Source organism: Haliotis rufescens, unplaced genomic scaffold (genome assembly GCF_023055435.1).
Source record: "Haliotis rufescens isolate VD_foot unplaced genomic scaffold, xgHalRufe1.0.p SCAF_9, whole genome shotgun sequence".
Classification (NCBI taxonomy): domain Eukaryota; kingdom Metazoa; phylum Mollusca; class Gastropoda; order Lepetellida; family Haliotidae; genus Haliotis; species Haliotis rufescens.
Window position 1 is genome coordinate 44,686,599 of NW_025964383.1, and position 15,763 is coordinate 44,702,361.

General features: G+C 40.3%; 1 protein-coding gene across 1 annotated transcript; it reads right to left on the reverse strand.

Moving 5' to 3' along the window:
* Nucleotides 1-2,004: 2,004 nt before the first annotated feature.
* Nucleotides 2,005-14,983, reverse strand: LOC124145100. The gene is made up of 4 exons (XM_048391064.1): nucleotides 14,897-14,983; nucleotides 6,551-6,751; nucleotides 6,035-6,277; nucleotides 2,005-2,601 (listed from the first exon to the last, which is right to left on the reverse strand). Exons 1-4 carry the CDS (start codon nucleotides 14,970-14,972, stop codon nucleotides 2,363-2,365), a joined length of 759 nt encoding a protein of 252 aa, XP_048247021.1. The 5' UTR covers nucleotides 14,973-14,983; the 3' UTR covers nucleotides 2,005-2,362.
* Nucleotides 14,984-15,763: the final 780 nt, after the last annotated feature.

A 15,763-nucleotide genomic window follows, 5' to 3' on the forward strand; every position in this document is an offset into this window, starting at 1 on the left:
TGCCAACACCTGAAGGGATGATGTAAATCCACCTGGGGTCCCTGCAGGTAGCAAAAGTCCCCATGGTCGCCAGTGTGGTGATCTACCTTCAGTTGTTGGAGATCAATAGCCTGTTTTGTAATATATTGTTATGTATTGTAATATCCATTTTATGATACAAGTTTTAAATATTTCTCTGTGATAAGCCTAGTTATTTTACTGCCCATCGTTGGCAGGTTTGTTATACGTTTCAAAGTATTCATAATCTTAAACCTTTGATAGTCACGATATGGCTGAAATATTGCCGATGTGACTTGAAACTTAACTCACTCACTCAAATAATTTGGTCCAAGTTAACCCGTGAATGACATAGTGAGCAACGTCCAGTGCAGTCACCGAACCTGACCGCTTCTTTCATTAATGAAATCACTCTCGTTTGGTGGGTACCGAGCAAAACCAATCCACTTATCTGTATGTTCAGTTATCCACCTTTGTTACTGACAAGGCAATTAAGATAAGGCATATAAACACAAGAAACAGCAAATCATATACATTCGTGTTTTTATTGCAGAAACTTTTTATCCACATCAGCAGGTGAAGATACAAATCAGATACAAATTTATAGACTCATAGATTGTGCCATAATGATTCCGTGTGAGATACAACGAAATATATTGTAAACATTCACGTTCAACATCAATATTCAAAGATGTCCATTTTCTTGCAAGAACACAATTTTGGTCATAAAACAATAAAACATTTCTGCTGTATACATATTTATCTATTTATATGAAGTATGGAAATGGGGAGTATCCCTTTGATACAGATACTGTAAATATATTTTACCAGCCATGGTATGATTCACTTGTTTAAAATTCATTGTAAGTAATTCTCTTTTGGTATATCTAATTTGCTGGTAAAATCGCTATTCCAAATCACAAAGTTTAGTATCCTTGGTACATTGTCAGATTATAAAACAAAACTGTACCTTTAATGTCACATGTTACTTTCGACTACTCAAATTGAACACCTACATATATGATTATATTTTTAAAGTATTTTTCGGGGACAATTTCGTTTTTCGATAAAATCCCAGCCTCTGATATCATGTAATCCTGTTCAAAATGTTCAAGGAAAATGGTTTGCGCAATTCGTAAAAAAGTCGAAACATCAGATTTATGCGGCCTAGCATATAAAGAAAATAATGTGAGCTTGTAGTTGTCCGGACTGATGCCAGTTTAATGGTGGTAGCCCATTAAGAGACAATGGATAACATGGTTACCGAATTTAGACCTTGTTTTATTCCTTTAAGCTTCCTCGAGCGTCTGGCAGGGTCATTACAAGCGCCAAATGTAAGTATATATCAGAATATATATTTATACGCGAAGCAAGTCATCCAATAAATTGTTTTTGAACGTTGGTACATGTATGTCATACTGTATCCTATACAACGAGGTCACGTTACCTTACTCCTCTTATTCCAACTCGTTTCCCTAGCTACTTAACGTTGATGAAATAAATATGTTTGACTTTACATTTTTGTCATCTTCGACCTTCCAACCTGAATGTTTGGTCCAAAGAGTTTGTCCTTAGTTTCACAGTTACATGCGAGAATTGATGACTAATTTTGAAATCCGAGTTAGCGTATGGTCTGGTTGCAAAAGGTGACATCGAATTCAATTAATTACCTCAAATGCCCAGTGGTACAATGTGACGTCATTTCGCGTCAACTCATCAAATCAGCATAGCAAGTTGCTAAACTATTGGATAGTTATTACTTTCACTTTTGCTGCCGTCAAGGGTAATATAATACATATTTAATAGTGAATAAAACAACATGCGTGATGTCAAGTAATATGATATCGAATCTTTATGAGGGGGCACGGGTGGCCCAGTCGTCTAAGGCGCCGCTCTTTGCTGTGCCCCTTGGGCACGCCAGAAGGCTATTATTGTGGGTTCGAAACCTGGTTCTCCCTGATTATGTTTCTAGGTTTTTCAGCACCATACCCGTGCTCGTGGGTTTCAACGAGGTGGTAAACGTCTGAGACCTGCATCACTTCAGACTGACACGCCATGATATAACTGGAATACTGTAAAAGCGGCGTTCAACCCAACTCACTCACTCACTCACTTGATGAGATCAACAAAACCGTCAGTGTAGAATGACACGAAATCAACAAATCGCCGAGTTGATCCAATTACCGCAAACGTTTCTGGGATCCACACTCCTATGACACAACGGCTAACATGAAACTTGATGAAAAGTATTTCAATTTTTGGAAAAAATATCAGACCACTTACAAAAAAATAATCTTCAAGTGAAGCTTTATATTTTTTACGTCAAACACAGGTGTAATAAAGTGTGAGAGAAGCTTGATATCTATTAGTTGAATAATGACATACAGGAAATAGTGTAGGTTGTCCACGAATTGTCGTCAGATGAAGTCATCGCTTTGTCAGCCAGCAGACAGTTCTCATTAGCCGGTATCGTTGCACTGTAGCTGAAGTCGATGCATGAATGATATTGGTGACAAATGATGCCACAGTTTCCGGCTGTCATGGCTGACGTGGTCAGGAACGGCTGAGACACTTTCTTGCTCTTGGAGGGTTTGTAGTAGGAACCTAGAGAAGATGAATACTAGAATTTAGATAATAATTAGTCTGAAAATAATTAGTGACGGGCCACGTCATCGTGTCACACTGTCAGTCATGTCACAGAGACTGACCAACCCATCCATCTTAAATGAAAAGATAACTTGGACTTATACTGCACCTGATCGGCATGATGAAAAGAAATTGACAAATATTTATTGTTTGACGCCGCATTCAACAACTTAATGACGGATGTCTGTAAATAATCGAGTCTGTTTGGCAAATCAGTGATTGTGACAAAAGTCGTCAGTGAACGATAACATGCCTTCAATCTTGGATCTATCCTAATCCGATACATATAAAATTGAAAAGAAAACTCAACATTCAATACTTCCTCCGACATGTATCTTTGGTATCATCCGGGGGGCGGTCGGGTAGCCTAGTGATTAAAGCGTTCGCTCGTCGCGCCGAAGATCCGGGTTCGAATCCCGACATGGGTACAATGTGTGAAGCCCATTTCTGGTGTCCCCCGCCGTGATATTGCTGTAATATTGCTAAAAGCGGCGTAAAACCATATTCACTCACTCACTGGTATCATCCGGGAAATGAAGCTACACTGATAATGACGTCGTCAATGAGCCGGGTACGGCGCAGGTGGATTGTGAAGATAGCTGGCAGCAAAACTGCGCTTATGATATAAAATATAAAAGATATTTCATGTGTTTAATGACACTCGTGAAAATCTCCTTTTCGACGGCACATGATAGAAGATACATCATATTTCACTTGACACATGAAATATCCTATCTTACATATACTTCATTTGTTGTTTACAGTATTGTTTTAAAAACAAATTACCCCAACATTTAAAACGCTTTAACTGCTAGACTACGTTACTGCCCCTTCTGAATTATTGTAACATAAAAGTAGGTATGTTCCCTGATTTGATTGGTTAAAAAGTGTTGTCGAATGAGCATAACATCACTGAATTTTTGGGGTCTCATCACCGTGTATGTATACATTAATTAATGGAACTATTTTTGAAATCATCAACATGGAGGAACAGATGGAAATTTACCCTGACTTCCACATCGGAGATTTCGATGAAATATTGAGTGAAATGGATGACGAGACATTTTCTGAGATAATTCAAGAATTTGAAGGTAAATGAAAATTACCTTTTTTCCATTCATTACACAATCATAATCATAATTGATGTAATTTTCTTGGGTTTGGCCAAAGGAAAAAACAAAACAAAATTAATTTTTAACAGAGTAAAAAAACATTTATTGCAACTCTATCATAGTTATGACTTTCATACAGCCACCTAATTTTGTTATTATTATTACTCACAACAGCTTTTGAAGCTGAAAACCGTTCTGAGATGGCCCCTGAACTAGGAAATACAGACAGCGTTTCCGTAGAGCCCAAAGTTCAAGCGTCCAGCGACCGCTTCGCGTCCCTTGATGCAAAAGCAGTACAGGACATCGTGGATGGGAACCTCTCCAAATCTACTGGGCGTAATACCTCCTGGGGAGTTAAAATATTTCGAAGTAAGCCATTGAAACATAAAAGAATACATAAACACATACCAAAAATTCCTACGCAGATTCGTAAAGCGTGACCAATGTGTCATCGCCAAAATTGGCAATAATATAACGAGATTGACCAAAATGTTATGTTAAATGGATATACGGAAATTTCATTTAAACACAACGCTGTAATAATAACTAATTACTCCCACTTACTGTCACAATATTTGTACCCATAAAGAAGGCAATCTTTTCACTTCCAGAATGGCTTGGTTTCCGAGGTTTTTGAACCCAAGTTCGAAGAGCTTCCTGCTTTTCAACTGAATGAGAGACTGAAGTTCTTTTATGCCGAAGTCAGAAATGCTGAGGGAGATTTTTACTCAAACTCGAGTTTTGTTGGGTTGCGTGCTGCCATACAGGCACATCAGGGGATCGCCATTTGAGCGCAGCATTAACATTATCCAAGACCGGGAATTTCACACTGCAAACAATGTTTTTCTGTCCATGATAAAAACACTTAAGCATGATGGCCTCAAAGACTTAAATGGGCCCAACAAACGCATTTATGCAACATCAGACCAATTCTGTCCTGTACTTGCATTTAAAAAATACATGTCTCTCCTAAGTTTTGACATATTGGTCACGCTTTACATTGCTATCATGGCAATGGTGTAAGGGAGGTAAATCTCGCTGATGTTGATCGAATCTGCGTAGGAATTTTTGGTATGTGTTTATGTATTCTTATATGTTTTAATGGCTTACGTCGAAATATTTTAACTCCCCAGGAGGTATTACGCCCAGTAGATTTGGAGAGGTTCCCATCCACGATGTCCTGTACTGCTTTTGCATCAAGGGACGCGAAGCGGTCACTGGACGCTTGAACTTTGGGCTCTACGGAAACGCTGTCTGTATTTCCTAGTTCAGGGGCCATCTCAGAACGGTTTTCAGCTTCAACAGCTGTTGTGAATAATAATAATAACAAACTTAGGTGGGTGTATGAAAGTCATAACTATGATAGAGTTGCAATAAATGTTTTTTTACTCTGTTAAAAATTAATTTTGTTTTGTTTTTTCCTTTGGCCAAACCCAAGAAAATTACATCAGTTATGATTATGATTGTGTAATGAATGGAAAAAAGGTAATTTTCATTTACCTTCAAATTCTTGATTTATCTCAGAAAATGTCTCGTCATCCCATTCACTCAATATTTCATCGAAATCTCCGATGTGGAAGTCAGGGTAAATTTCCATCTGTTCCTCCATGTTGATGATTTCAAAAATAGTTCCATTAATTAATGTATACATACACGGTGATGAGACCCCCCAAACTCAGCGATGTTATGCTCATTCGACAACACTTTTTAACAAATCAGATCAGGGAACATACCTACTTTTATGTTACAATATCTGTTTGAGGTATTTAATCTAACTTACAAGCGCATCAAAATATCAATTGTTTAGCAATGCATTTGAACAATAATTGTCAAAATCGGAAGAGTTTCAAACAAATATAACGTGTGAGGAGAACTGTTATCCAGTGACATATTTTCACTGTCAACAAAGAAATGTACTGAAGTGTTCCGAAGCCCGACAACTTCCGTATGCGACACGCGCACGCACGTTACAGGTAGTAACGGCAAAGTATCACTTTTCTAAACTTTAGAAATGTCTGTCTTTCACACTAACGTATATAACAATTATGTCCTATATTATGCAGGATTGAATTTCCAAAAAAGATATTGTTCCTTTGGAATTCTTTTCAATTTGTCCGTTGTTGACATATTATGAAAAGTAAACTTTGTGTTTCTGTTTACCTGTTGTTTTTAAACGGTACCACAGCCTTTTAATTCCTTCCATACATGATTTATTATTATTATGATTAAGGACTGATATTGACTTTTGCGTACTAACTTTGAGTCGATGGTTTACTCACGATATGGCTTCTTAGCCCCCTCCCCTTGAACATCCACATGTCCGATATCGAGGTGTACATTGTTGGTAGATGGCCTTGTGACACGGACAAAGCGGACAGGGAATGTGGCATTGCAGGTGAAGGTGAACTCTTGCCCAGCAGTGACAGCGCTAGACACATTCCCACACCACTCCACCTGGACATCAGAGCAGAGGCTGACGTCTTTGTCCATCACCTCCACCTCGGCATTTCTCATGTGTAGATCTGTAAACAAAGGAGTATTCAAGGGCACGTATCAAACATAAAATGGCTTTTGGTTCGAACTGTATGGTCAAGTCGATGGTTCTTGTGTTCTTTCTGTGTGATTTAATCTTGAAATGAATCAGTTTATCATTAATGATATCCCATTCAGCTGCCGTATTTACACTGCAATGGAAATATTTCTTTACAAGGTCTATATTTTTTTGTCTAATAATCCATATAAATTATGCATTATCACTCGATAAAACATAAGTGACGTGTCCTGTATGAACTTACTCCATCCCCCAAAGGTTGGTGCTGTGAGGGTGATGCTGCTGATGGTGAAGTAGCCCCTCAGGTCCACCTCCCACCAGGACGGGTTGCCAAGGTCTGTTGCTGATCCAGATGACATATAGGCTTTATTTAAAGCCCGACTAGCACCATAGCTCAGATGGGTACTACTCTGTTTAGCATATTTCCCATTTGAAATATTTTCACCTGCAATGAAAGTGAGTGTGAGTGAGTTGGGTTTAATGCTTTATTCTCGTTATATCGCGGAGTGTCAGCTCAATGTGAGAGGAAAGCCCGAAGTGATGCAGATCTCAGACGTTTACCACTTCGCTGAAACTCACGAGCACGGATATGGTGCTGACAAACCTAGAAATATAATTGGGACGAACCGATATTCTAACCCACAAGCATAGGTTTCTGGCGTGCACAAGGGACGCAACTCTGCACAGCGAATCGCGGCGCCATAGACGACTTGGCCACCCAGTTACACAAATGTAGAATTGTGGTTGTTACAATATTCAATGTATGTCAATACAATTTTACAGTAAATGACTGTATTTCAAGTCTTTGGCGCATCTCTGTATCACTGTGATGTCATATCTGTGGCTTCATAATAGTGACGTGCCGTGCACAACAAAACTTTGAAAGGCTGGCATGTGAAATGACTTTATAATTGGGTTGGAGTTACTAGACACATTCTTGGTCCGGTGATACAGAGGGAAACGTAAAACGTCCAACACAATCACTACCTATTCACTGACAATCGCCTTCGGGCGGAAACGTTAATAATTAAACCACGAAAATAGATTACCAATAGGCACAAATATAATAGTGCTGAAGTTTTATTGAGTTATTCTCACTACTGGTTTGGGCTCCCTCTGTCCGTCCGTCCGACACCAATGGGCACACGTTTTTTTGGAAAACTGCTGATTATACAGGTAGCAAAAAGGAGTCATTTGTACTATTACGAATATTTCATTATTACCAAAACCTACAAATTTTAAATATTTGTGCAGCAAAGCAAAATAGGTATATACTCAAGGTGATACAGAAATTCCTCCAATTGGACACAATCCGGATACTGGTCACAAACATATTGAAAACACAGTTCAATTATCCAACGCCACAGTGTGCATATACTCAGTCTAGCTCAAATCAAAGTTCCACTTTCCTGTCTCTCACAAAAGACCGACATTGCCCTAGACATCACAAGATTCCACTAGTAGGAATACCTCAATCCGACATTGTCAATACAGGAACATAGGAAGTGAGAGACGGACGTCCTAGACCCGAATAAGCGCTCCAACTCAAAACTCTAATGCCTACAGGTATACCTGGTCAACCCTAGCTCAGTCACATGACAAGCAAAAACAACAGCGCCATAAAGGCTAGGACACTTAGACCGTGAGGGTCTATGCCAATCATCTTTAATCAAATGGGGGCTAAATATGCTAGATGCATGGAAAGAAATAAAATTTTGCGACATCGCCAATGTCACCGAAGTTGCCAATTATCATTCACATACAGTTTCATTTTTCAGTAATGTTATGAAAGAAATACACAACATCGACTATAAGTCCATCGTTAAATTTCAAAGGTCACAAACAATAGAGCGCAATAACTGAATCCTACAAATAGCATCACCTGTACAAAGTGAACACATTCAAATGCTATTAATGGTGGAGAAAAGACATAAAGTTGCAGTTTCCGTGGACCAGTTGTGCCTGACGATGAGATGTTTATGGCCGCCAACACAATCTGCTCAATCTGATGCCAAAGGTCATCTCGACCCAGCATTCGGATAATTCCATGTGGTGTCATACCAACATTTGTTTGATTGACTGTCTTCACTGGTTCACAGTTTAAGAAATCACATTACGCCAACTCGCGGAAGTCGTGACACTTATATAAATGTATACCCAATGTCTGTTGACTTTAAACAAGCATGAAATACTCACATCCCCCGCCAATATGACATGTCGGGTGTGTGCAATGCATTAGCTCCTGTGAACTACGTTCACGGGGCCTTTCTGTAATAACTTTTTGTAATAACCTTTTGTAATATTTTTTTTTTAAATCCCAAACTATCAAAAGGCACCAGTTCACCACTAGACCTATCTATGTGCCAAGTTTGGTGAAGAAATATGGTACGGTTTTCAAGATCTGCTCCGGAAACGAGGACTACTGCCATTTTCAGTCTAAATCAAAGTCATTGCCAAGGAAACTCGAAAAATAACTCTTAACAAGTATTTGTCACAAAGTGACGAAATGTCCCCCGCCTGTATATACACCATAGTACCAAATATGAAGACAATCCAGCGATTAGTTCTTGAGATATCGCGGCAACACCGTTTTCCAACTCCAAAAGCAGATTTGCCTGCTGTGACCTTGAAAATGGGGTCAAGGTCACCAAAACCGACTGGTGTATGCGGTGTCTGTATATACACCATAGTTCCAAATATGAAGACAATCCAGCGATTAGTTTTTGAGATATCGCGGCAACACCGTTTTCTAACTCCAAAAGCAGATTTGCCTGCTGTGACCTTGAAAATGGGGTCAAGGTCACCAAAACCGACTGGTGTCTGCGGAGTCTGTATATACACCATAGTTCCAAATATGAAGACAATCCAGTGTTTAGTTCTTGAGATATCGCTGCAACACCGTTTTCCAACTCCAAAAGCAGATTTGCCTGCTGTGACCTTGAAAATGGGGTCAAGGTCACCAAAACCGACTGGTGTATGCGGTGTCTGTATATACACCATAGTTCCAAATATGAAGACAATCCAGCGATTAGTTTTTGAGATATCGCGGCAACACCGTTTTCTAACTCCAAAAGCAGATTTGCCTGCTGTGACCTTGAAAATGGGGTCAAGGTCACCAAAACCGACTGGTGTCTGCGGTGTCTGTATATACACCATAGTTCCAAATATGAAGACAATCCAGTGTTTAGTTCTTGAGATATCGCGGCAACACCGTTTTCCAACTCCAAAAGCAGATTTGCCTGCTGTGACCTTGAAAATGGGGTCAAGGTCACCAAAACCGACTGGTGTCTGCGGAGTCTGTATATACACCATAGTTCCAAATATGAAGACAAATCCAGCGATTAGTTCTTGAGATATTGCGGCAACACCGTTTTCCAACTCCAAAAGCAGATTTGCCTGCTGTGACCTTGAAAATGGGGTCAAGGTCACCAAAACCGACTGGTGTCTGCGGTGTCTGTATATACACCATAGTTCCAAATATGAAGACAATCCAGTGTTTAGTTCTTGAGATATCGCGGCAACACCGTTTTCCAACTCCAAAAGCAGATTTGCCTGCTGTGACCTTGAAAATGGGATCAAGGTCACCAAAACCAACTGGTGTCTGCGGAGTCTGAATATACACCATAGTTCCAAATATGAAGACAATCCAGTGTTTAGTTCTTGAGATATCGCGGCAACACCGTTTTCCAACTCCAAAAGCAGATTTGTCTGCCATGACGTTGAAAATGGGGTCAAGGTCACCAAAACCGACTGGTGTCTGCGGAGTCTGTATATACACCATAGTTCCAAATACGAAGACAATCCAGTGATTAGTTCTTGAGATATCGCGGCAACACTGTTTTCCAACTCCAAAAGCAGATTTGCCTGCTGTGACCTTGAAAATGGGGTCAAGGTCACCAAAACCGACTGGTGTCTGCGGTGTCTGTATATACACCATAGTTCCAAATATGAAGACAATCCAGTGTTTAGTTCTTGAGATATCGCTGCAACACCGTTTTCCAACTCCAAAAGCAGATTTGCCTGCTGTGACGTTGAAAATGGGGTCAAGGTCACCAAAACCGACTGGTGTCTGCGGAGTCTGTATATACACCATAGTTCCAAATATGAAGACAATCCAGTGTTTAGTTCTTGAGATATCGCTGCAACACCGTTTTCCAACTCCAAAAGCAGATTTGCCTGCTGTGACCTTGAAAATGGGGTCAAGGTCACCAAAACCGACTGGTGTCTGCGGTGTCTGTATATACACCATAGTTCCAAATATGAAGACAATCCAGTGTTTAGTTCTTGAGATATCGCGGCAACACCGTTTTCCAACTCCAAAAGCAGATTTGTCTGCTGTGACCTTGAAAATGGGGTCAAGGTCACCAAAACCGACTGGTGTCTGCGGAGTCTGTATATACACCATAGTTCCAAATATGAAGACAATCCAGTGTTTAGTTCTTGAGATATCGCTGCAACACCGTTTTCCAACTCCAAAAGCAGATTTGCCTGCTGTGACCTTGAAAATGGGGTCAAGGTCATCAAAACCGACTGGTGTCTGCGGTGTCTGTATATACACCATAGTTCCAAATATGAAGACAATCCAGTGTTTAGTTCTTGAGATATCGCGGCAACACCGTTTTCCAACTCCAAAAGCAGATTTGTCTGCTGTGACCTTGAAAATGGGGTCAAGGTCACCAAAACCGACTGGTGTCTGCGGAGTCTGTATATACACCATAGTTCCAAATATGAAGACAATCCAGTGTTTAGTTCTTGAGATATCGCGGCAACACCGTTTTCCAACTCCAAAAGCAGATTTGCCTGCTGTGACCTTGAAAATGGGGTCAAGGTCACCAAAACCGACTGGTGTCTGCGGTGTCTGTATATACACCATAGTTCCAAATATGAAGACAATCCAGTGTTTAGTTCTTGAGATATCGCTGCAACACCGTTTTCCAACTCCAAAAGCAGATTTGCCTGCTGTGACCTTGAAAATGGGATCAAGGTCACCAAAACCGACTGGTGTCTGCGGAGTCTGTATATACACCATAGTTCCAAATATGAAGACAATCCAGTGTTTAGTTCTTGAGATATCGCTGCAACACCGTTTTCTAACTCCAAAAGCAGATTTGCCTGCTGTGACCTTGAAAATGGGGTCAAGGTCACCAAAACCGACTGGTGTCTGCGGTGTCTGTATATACACCATAGTTCCAAATATGAAGACAATCCAGTGTTTAGTTCTTGAGATATCGCGGCAACACCGTTTTCCAACTCCAAAAGCAGATTTGTCTGCTGTGACCTTGAAAATGGGGTCAAGGTCACCAAAACCGACTGGTGTCTGCGGAGTCTGTATATACACCATAGTTCCAAATATGAAGACAATCCAGTGTTTAGTTCTTGAGATACCGCGGCAACACCGTTTTCCAACTCCAAAAGCAGATTTGTCTGCTGTGACCTTGAAAATGGGGTCAAGGTCACCAAAATCGACTGGTGTCTGCGGAGTCTGTATATACACCATAGTTCCAAATATGAAGACAATCCGGTGATTAGTTCTTGAGATATCGCGGCAACACCGTTTTCCAACTCCAAAAGCAGATTTGCCTGCTGTGACCTTGAAAATCGGGTCAAGGTCACCAAAACCGACTGGTGTCTGCGGAATTTGTATATACACCATAGTTCCAAATATGAAGACAATCCAGTGTTTAGTTCTCGAGATATCGCGGCAACAAACAGGTGGGACGTACGGACGGACGTACGGACGGTCGAGAATACTATATCCCCCGCTTCGCGCTTTCGCGCGGCGGGGGACAAAAAAAAACAACTATCCAAAGGCACCAGTTCACCACTGGATCTATCTATGTGCCAAGTATGGTGAAGAAATATGGTACGGTTTTCAAGATCTGCTCCGGAAACGAGGACTACTGCCATTTTCAGTCTATATCAAAGTCGTTGCCATGGAAACTCAAATTTTTTTTTTTTAAATCCCAAACTATCAAAAGGCATCAGTTCACCACTGGATCTATCTATGTGGCAAGTTTGGTGAAGAAATATGGTACGGTTTTCAAGATCTGCTCCGGAAACGAGGACTACCGCCATTTTCAGTCTAAATCAAAGTCGTTGCCATGGACACTCGAAAAATAACTTTTTTAAAAATCACAAACTATCAAAAGGCACCAGTTCACAACTAGATCTATCTATGTGCCAAGTTTGGTGAAGAAATATGGTATGGTTTTCAAGATCTGCTCCGGAAACGAGGAGTACCGCCATTTTCAGTCTAAATCAAAGTCGTTGCCATGGAAACTCGAAATTTTTTTTTTTTAAATCCCAAACTATCAAAAGGCACCAGTTCACCACTGGATCTATCTATGTGCCAAGTTTGGTGAAGAAATATGCAGATGGTACAGTTTTCAAGATCTGCTCCGGAACGAGGACTACCGCCATTTTAAGTCTTAATCAAAGTTGTTGCCATGGAAACTCGAAAATTCATTTTTTTTATATCCCAAACTATCAAAAGGCACCAATTCACCACTAGATCTATCTATGTGCCAAGTTTGGTGAAGAAATATGGTACGGTTTTCAAGATCTGCTCCGGAAACGAGGACTACCGCCATTTTCAGTCTAAATCAAAGTCGTTGCCATGGAAACTCGAAAAATAACTTTTTTTAAAAATCCCAAACTATCAAAAGGCACCAGTTCACCACTGGATCTATTTATGTGCCAAGTTTGGTGAAGAAATATGGTACGGTTTTCAAGATCTGCTCCGGAAACGAGGACTACCGCCATTTTCAGTCTAAATCAAAGTCGTTGCCATGGACACTCCAAAAATAACTTTTTTTAAAATCCAAAACTATCAAAAGGCACCAGTTTACCACTAGACCTATCTATGTGCCAAGTTTGGTGAAGAAATAAGGTACGGTTTTCAAGATCTGCTCCGGAAACGAGGACTACCGCCATTTTCAGTCTAAATCAAAGTTGTTGCCATGGAAACTCGAAAATTATTTTTTTTTATATCCCAAACTATCAAAAGGCACCAATTCACCACTAGATCTATCTATGTGCCAAGTTTGGTGAAGAAATAAGGTACGGTTTTCAAGATCTGCTCCGGAAACGAGGACTACCGCCATTTTCAGTCTAAATCAAAGTCGTTGCCATGGAAACTCGAAAAATAACTTTTTTAAAAATCCCAAACTATCAAAAGGCACCAGTTCACCACTGGATCTATTTATGTGCCAAGTTTGGTGAAGAAATATGGTATGGTTTCCAAGATCTGCTCCGGAAACGAGGAGTACCGCCATTTTCAGTCTAAATCAAAGTCGTTGCCATGGACACTCGAAAATTATTTTTTTTAAATCCCAAACTATCAAAAGGCACCAGTTCACCACTGGATCTATCTATGTGCCAAGTTTGGTGAAGAAATATGCAGATGGTACAGTTTTCAAGATCTGCTCCGGAACGAGGACTACTGCCATTTTAAGTCTAAATCAAAGTTGTTGCCATGGAAACTCGAAAATTATTTTTTTTTAAATCCCAAACTATCAAAAGGCACCAATTCACCACTAGATCTATCTATGTGCCACGTTTGGTGAAGAAATAAGGTACGGTTTTCAAGATCTGCTCCGGAAACGAGGACTACCGCCATTTTCAGTCTAAATCAAAGTCGTTGCCATGGAAACTCGAAAAATAACTTTTTTTAAAAATCCCAAACTATCAAAAGGCACCAGTTCACCACTGGATCTATTTATGTGCCAAGTTTGGTGAAGAAATAAGGTACGGTTTTCAAGATCTGCTCCGGAAACGAGGACTACCGCCATTTTCAGTCTAAATCAAAGTCGTTGCAATGAAAACTTGAAAAAATCTTTTTTTAAATCCCAAACTATCAAAAGGCACCAGTTCACCACTGGATCTATCTATGTGCCAAGTATGGTGAAGAAATATGGTACGGTTTTCAAGATCTGCTCCGGAAACGAGGACTACCGCCATTTTCAGTCTAAATCAAAGTTGTTGCAATGGAAACTCGAAAAATAACTTTTTTTTAAATCCCAAACTATCAAAAGGCACCAGTTCACCACTGGATCTATCTATGTGCCAAGTTTGGTGAAGAAATATGGTACGGTTTTGAAGATCTGCTCCGGAAACGAGGACTACCGCCATTTTCAGTCTAAATCAAAGTCGTTGCCATGGACACTCGAAAAATAACTTTTTTAAAAATCCAAAACTATCAAAAGGCACCAGTTCACAACTAGATCTATCTATGTGCCAAGTTTGGTGAAGAAATATGGTATGGTTTTCAAGATCTGCTCCGGAAACGAAGTGTGACGGACGGACGGACGGACGGACGGACGGCACCCATTCCTATATCCCCCTTCCACTTCGTGGCGGGGGATAATAAAAGGGGTTTTTCTCAACGCCTGGTTTCATGTTGTGCGAACTATATGCAGAGGGGTCAGTGGGAGGCGTGTTGCAGTGATTTCACGCAATATCACTACTCCATCGCTGCCCGCAGTAATGTGCAGGTACAGAATATTCCGAGTGTGACGACGACGTACGGGGCAGCCAGCCCATGACATGCAAATGATATAGTCAAATATTCTGAAACATTGAAAGTACTCACTTTGTACATATATGTTCTGCAGTCTTGTAACACTGGTGTAGAGGGCTCCACAAACGAGAACACGGAGGACCAACATCTTCAATTGACGGCTTGTTGTGTTGTGGTAACAGAGACTCAGTCTATAGAAATACTTTGCATCAGTTTCAGACACAAAATATTAAATATTCATGATATTACTCCAATCACTCTTCATTAGTAACGCCACTCACTATATGTACGCACAGTCAAACATGTCTTCTAACGTAGAGATTCCTAAAGACCTACAGGATGGGAAGAGAAACGTCAACGCATAATTGAGGTAATTAAATGAAAGAAGCCAAGCTCAGTAGTGACAAAATAAACTTGGTGGCCAGGATCAGTGACTTGGTTGATATCATACCCGTCGAAGTGGGACGTTAAGCAGTGATAATCACCACCAGTGAGCATCTTGCTCAGCTCGTGTGACGTCATCTCACGTAGTCACACTGCACCCTCTTCTTACATAGATTGTTCCCATTGCCGTTACATCATCTTTTGGTTACTTCAGTCAGGGATTGACCGTATTAACCTCTGGGCTACAGGTGCGTTCTGCAAACAAACTTATTTTTCACTTGATGTTTTGAAAATATATGCCTCTGGGATCCTAAAAAAAAGTGCTTGTCTGGTCCTCCAATGAATAGTTACTAGCTATTGTGACATTAATTCCCAACGTTTGAACTTGCGATTTAGATTTGCAAATGCAAGTACTTCTTATGCCCGTCTACTGTGTATGCTGATAATCTGAAGCTGAAAACAAACCAGACAGATGTCATTTGATCACAATGTTACCTTATCCATTATAACTGCCCTGCAGACTCATTTAAGTGATTAGGGATTAGCCCTTGGATG